At 39.6% G+C, this 4,752-nt stretch overlaps 1 protein-coding gene across 2 annotated transcripts; it reads right to left on the reverse strand.

Annotated features, from left to right (window-relative positions):
• Positions 1-523: 523 nt before the first annotated feature.
• On the reverse strand, positions 524-4,494 carry LOC107644059 (homeobox-leucine zipper protein HDG12-like). Of its 2 annotated transcripts, XM_088488277.1 has the most exons (11): positions 4,361-4,494; positions 3,702-3,969; positions 3,488-3,605; positions 3,167-3,358; positions 2,607-3,080; positions 2,406-2,507; positions 2,100-2,309; positions 1,836-2,016; positions 1,438-1,706; positions 1,256-1,342; positions 524-1,076 (listed from the first exon to the last, which is right to left on the reverse strand). In XM_088488277.1, exons 2-11 carry the CDS (start codon positions 3,842-3,844, stop codon positions 660-662), a joined length of 2,193 nt encoding a protein of 730 aa, XP_088344403.1. In that variant the 5' UTR covers positions 3,845-3,969; positions 4,361-4,494; the 3' UTR covers positions 524-659. The 2 variants fall into 2 exon arrangements, with proteins under 2 accessions (XP_088344403.1, XP_088344404.1); XM_088488278.1 differs by lacking the exon at positions 4,361-4,494 and having other exon boundaries at positions 3,702-4,111.
• Between the last annotated feature and the right edge of the window lie 258 nt (positions 4,495-4,752).

Here is a 4,752-nt window from a genome sequence, read left to right on the forward strand (position 1 = left end):
AATAATAATAATGAAAGAAAAAAGACCAAAGTATGGTGCGTTCTTGACTCCCTCTTCTAACAAGACTACTACTAATAACGCCCTTTTCTTTTTCCAAACCTAATGTGCAAATAATCAAACCCAAAAGTAACAATAAAGAAAGAAGAAAAGAAAAAGAAGTTAAAATAAAAATAAAATAAAAGTACCTTACCCACAAACCCTCCAATCAAATAAAAGGAACTGAAACTTGAAAATATGGTAGTTGGTGTGAAATAATGTAACTAATGACGCCAACCAGCCTTTGATGATCCCTTGAAAAAAAAAACGGAAAAAAAAAACAGAAGCAGCTCCTACCAGCACACACCAGCAGCAACAGCAGCAGGAGTAAATAATGAGAGCCTTTCTTTGATGAGAGGGCATTCAAGTCCCTCAACTAACCCCTCCTAAGAGAAGAACACCACTCCCTTCTACACATTGATTACCACCACAACAAAATAAGAGAGTGCCTCTGAAAGTTTCTGAACCATTTCTGATAACCATATTTAAGGATATAGATGGTAGTAGTAGTAGTAGTAAAGGGGTTAAAAAAAAGACTATAGGTGATGAGGTAGTAAATTAAAATAAAGGACCTTTTTCTGTTTTTATTTTTTTTATTTTTATTTTTTTGAGGGGTGCATCTATCAGGAAGTAGGACAATTCAAAGCAGCTTTAATTTGCTGAACAGTGGTGCTGATGAGGTTATTAACAGTTGCTACAGACTCCATGTTGAGCTTTGCAGATGGCAAGCTACTCACTAGTATTTGGAATGCAACCGTCACCAGTGACCCGCCGGATCTCATTCCCACCATGGTGCTGCTGCTTCTGCTCGGGGTTGAGCTTGTGGATGCCCCGTCACCGCCTGCTTGATGATCGTGGTGGTTTCCGTCAGGGGTGATCGTGAAACCTGACGGTACCAGGGGGATATACGACGGGTCCTCGCCGCTCATTGCTATGTTGATCGATGGAAGCTCAACCGGACAGTATACTACTATGGAGCCTGATGGATCTATGCAACTCTCTTGTAGTATCAGTGTGTTATTCTGGCTTGTGTTGTATGCCTATGTTCCAAAAAATCATATTCAATATTTAGTTTAATTGTTATGCACCATCCAATAGTAAAGTTTTACACACATTCAATCGGGTGTGCTGCTACGTAAGTAACAGTTTTATGATACTAATACTTTTGCATATATAATTCCAATTAAATTGGATATCGAAAAAGGTGTATGTTACTTACCCGAAGCACAGATATACAGTTACCAGGGTGTGAACCATTTGCTATATGAGCAACTTCTTGTACATTGCCATTAGAAAGAACATCCCACTTTAAATGAAAAGGAAACACAACAATTATTCTTAGGAAACAAACAACAGGTTGGGTTGAATTGAATTGATTAAGGTGTAAGTAATGTGACAAACCTGTGGTCTTTTTCTTTCATCCTTGAAGAAATTGAAGACGGTTTGTGGAGGGAGAGGGAGCCAAATGGTGGTGGCGGCGCTCAGCACCACGCCGCTAGGTTGACCGGGGTCTGTGCTCTTGTGGACAGTGACCTTGACACCAATCTCATTCATCCCGGACAGTGTGGTCCACCTGTGGCCGGCCGACGTGCCAATGCTCGCGCAAAAATTGGTTACCATTCTTTGTGCAAGCCTCATCATGCTCCTTTTTCCCTCTGGAGAAGGAATCACTGCACAAAAAAAAAAAAAAAAAACCATTGAGTTTAATTTAACACATTCAAAAAAGTTTAAGCAATTGGGGAATATAATCAATATAAAACACATTGATCAAAATTTGTAACGAATATATAGTTACTTACCTCCTCCAAGGTCCCTGGTGGAATTTCCTGTTACCATTAAACAAGCCAATCTTTCACACATCCTCTGCAGCACCGCAAGCCATCTCTGAGCTCCAAATGCCATTCCATTATAAACAAGATTCCGGAAAAGACGATGAACCGGAGTTTTGTCTTCGATCTCTACATGTTCAACCCATGTAACCTGATAATAACAATAACCTATTAGTAGAGTGACTAATATGCATGTTATGACAATATCAAAGTATAGCCAAATTTGAATTTCACCTTGGAGTATCCATTAGGCATGTCCTGAATGAAGCAACCGGAAGGAAGGCGATGAGATCGGAACGGCGGAGCAAAGTGATTGTCCTGTGGAAAATCATAGGAAACATCTACTATTGCCCATAGACCTTGCTCAATTTGCTGACAATAACGGAGGAAGTAGAATTCTCTTGTTGAAACAAGTGGAGACAGCACTTGCAACTCTTCATACATCTGAAATTTAAACACAAACAAAAATTTCATTCACAAAATAAATAATAACAATATAATTGGAAAGCATTGGAGAGAAATTTTAAACTTTAAATATACCAATTGCAAAGAACCACTATGACCACCCATCATCCCAGAAGATATAACTTCAATTGTTCTTGCAGCCGTTACAATTGTGGGAAACAGCTCCATCCACTTGCTCTGCAAAATCAATCATGATATAATTCAAACAATTCTAACGTTTCAAAATATCTATGAGTAACGTATCTGAAAAGTTGTCCAAATTGAGAGATATCTCACTGGGTCCATGAACATGTCAACCAAGGTTAGGCCATTCATGATAACAACACCAGAGTCTCTAGAAGCTTCTATCCTAACATTGGGGTTCTTCAAGTGACTATTAGCCTTTGGAAACATCCTATCATATGCATCAAAATTAAGAACATCTCTCCCATCACTTGATTTCATCCACAACGGCTCATTGGTCTGCAAGAGGCTCAGCAATTCCTCCATGGCGTTAGAGGCAATGCCTGACATTAGAGACTTGTCCATGTCCGAGAGACAAGCCGGCTGGTAAGGCACATGCGGCGGCATAGCCGAGGAACTCCCCGGAAGGAGGTCAAGGTCGAGGGAGGGGCCGCCACCGAACCCGGCGTGGCCCCCGAAACTCGACATGGTCAAATCAAGGGAGGATATATGAATTGGCTGAACCGGTGGGAGCTGTGAAATTGGCCTTCCAATGTACTTAGCCGCAATGCTAGACACTCTATCAAGCTGCAAATATTAAAATAAAAAAAAATGTTACTCTACTCAAACTCAAGCAAGAGGGTTGAATTTGAATTGAATTGAATTGAATTGACCTCTTCTTTTAGTTGGGCATTCTCAAGTCTCAATTTTTGTTCATCGAAATAGGAATCGTCGTTGAGGGAGGGGCCACCACCACAAGAGGGGCAGATAACGTTCTTGAGGGCCTCCCTTATGACTATGTTCTCGCAACGTATCTTATCATTCTCTGCCCTCAGTGCACAGTTATCTGCTCTCTCTCCATGCGCCTGAGACACAATTTTTTTTTAATAAACCAACAAAACAAACATAGAGAATTAGAGTCGTGAAACAAAATATTATTAAAATAAAAAAATAAGAATATGTATTATAAAAGAATGGAATAGAGTAGTAAATACCTTCATCTGGGTCCTTCTGTTCTGGAACCAAAATTTGATCTGCCTTGGAGCCAAGCCTAATTCTCTGCTTAACTGCAATCTCTGCTTCTCGTCTGGGTGATTACACTCCTTGAACACCCTGATCAATCATCATCATCAGAACAACGGACCCAAAAGATTTATATTATTCTGTAGACAGAGAGAGAAAAAGTGAGAGTGGTGGTGTGGGTCTTACCTTTCAAGCCTTTCAATCTGATTGGCACTGTGACGGTGGTAGCGCTTTTTCCTCCGCTCGGAAGAAGAAGCGTCGTTGTGATTGTGGTGGTGATGGTGGTGCTCCCCTGGGGACCCACCACTCCCTCCGCTACCATACTCCATTTTGCTCTCTCTTTTTCTTGATCACCCCACACACACACACACACACAAACACAAACACCTTCTTCTTCTTCCTTCTTCTTCTTTCTCCTGCTTGATCCTGTGCACTGAATTAGCTACTTCCCATGCTGACACCAGAAACCCATTTCAGAAAACAAAAGAAGAAAAAGCAAAGGATTAAGAGAAAGAGAATAATAGAGAGGAGGGAGGGAGGGAGGGAGGAAGAAAGGAAGAAAACCTTTTTGGTGGTGAAATGAATGTGGGGGGTGTGTGTGCGTGTTTATGGCTTATTATTATGATATATATGATATAATATTGGCATAAATTAAAAAAAATAAAAAAAACGATAGATATTAAAGGTTTTGTGGAGGCAAATGGCAAATATGCTCTTCTCAAAACCAATAATAATTACATATATATTTATTTGTAATAATATTCTGAAACCGCTGTGACAGACATCAAAGAAAGAGGCATGGATTTTGGAGAGTGATGGATGAGAGAGAGTGAGTTATGGCAAACCTTTTGGAGTCTGATAATAATGGATGATCATCATCATCATCATCCATGGATGAATGAATGAGAATCACAAAGAAAAAAAAAAAGGAAACACTCACCGGCAGTAATACTCTCTTGTTGTTGTTCCTGTATCTCTCTTGCACTCTATGAAAGAAAGAAAGAATGAATGAAGAGAGTGATATAGTTTTAATATATAAATAGTATATATGTGTATTATGTATTATTAAGGGATATATAAATCTTATAAATATGGTATGCGAATAATGTGTATGTATTGTTGTTGTGATGAGAGAGCGTAACTGATGGATGGGGGCTTTTAAAGCATTTAGAACGCGGAAAAGAAAAGAAATGGAAGGGACTTTTATGTCTCTCACTCACTCTATTCACTGCTACTA

This window comes from Arachis ipaensis, chromosome B5 (assembly GCF_059453495.1).
Source record: "Arachis ipaensis isolate K30076 ecotype BB chromosome B5, ASM5945349v1, whole genome shotgun sequence".
Taxonomy (NCBI): Eukaryota; Viridiplantae; Streptophyta; class Magnoliopsida; order Fabales; family Fabaceae; genus Arachis; species Arachis ipaensis.

Bases quoted from the DNA above. Each gene is read 5' to 3' on its own strand.
- LOC107644059 (XM_088488277.1), bottom strand. From the start codon at position 3,844: ATGGAGTATGGTAGCGGAGGGAGTGGTGGGTCCCCAGGGGAGCACCAC. The intron at 2,310-2,405 runs GTATATTTAAAG...TTTAAATTTCAG, and splicing joins ATAGTGGTTCTTTGCAATTG to ATGTATGAAGAGTTGCAAGT. The intron at 1,077-1,255 runs GTAAGTAACATA...TTTGGAACATAG, and splicing joins ACTGTATATCTGTGCTTCGG to GCATACAACACAAGCCAGAA.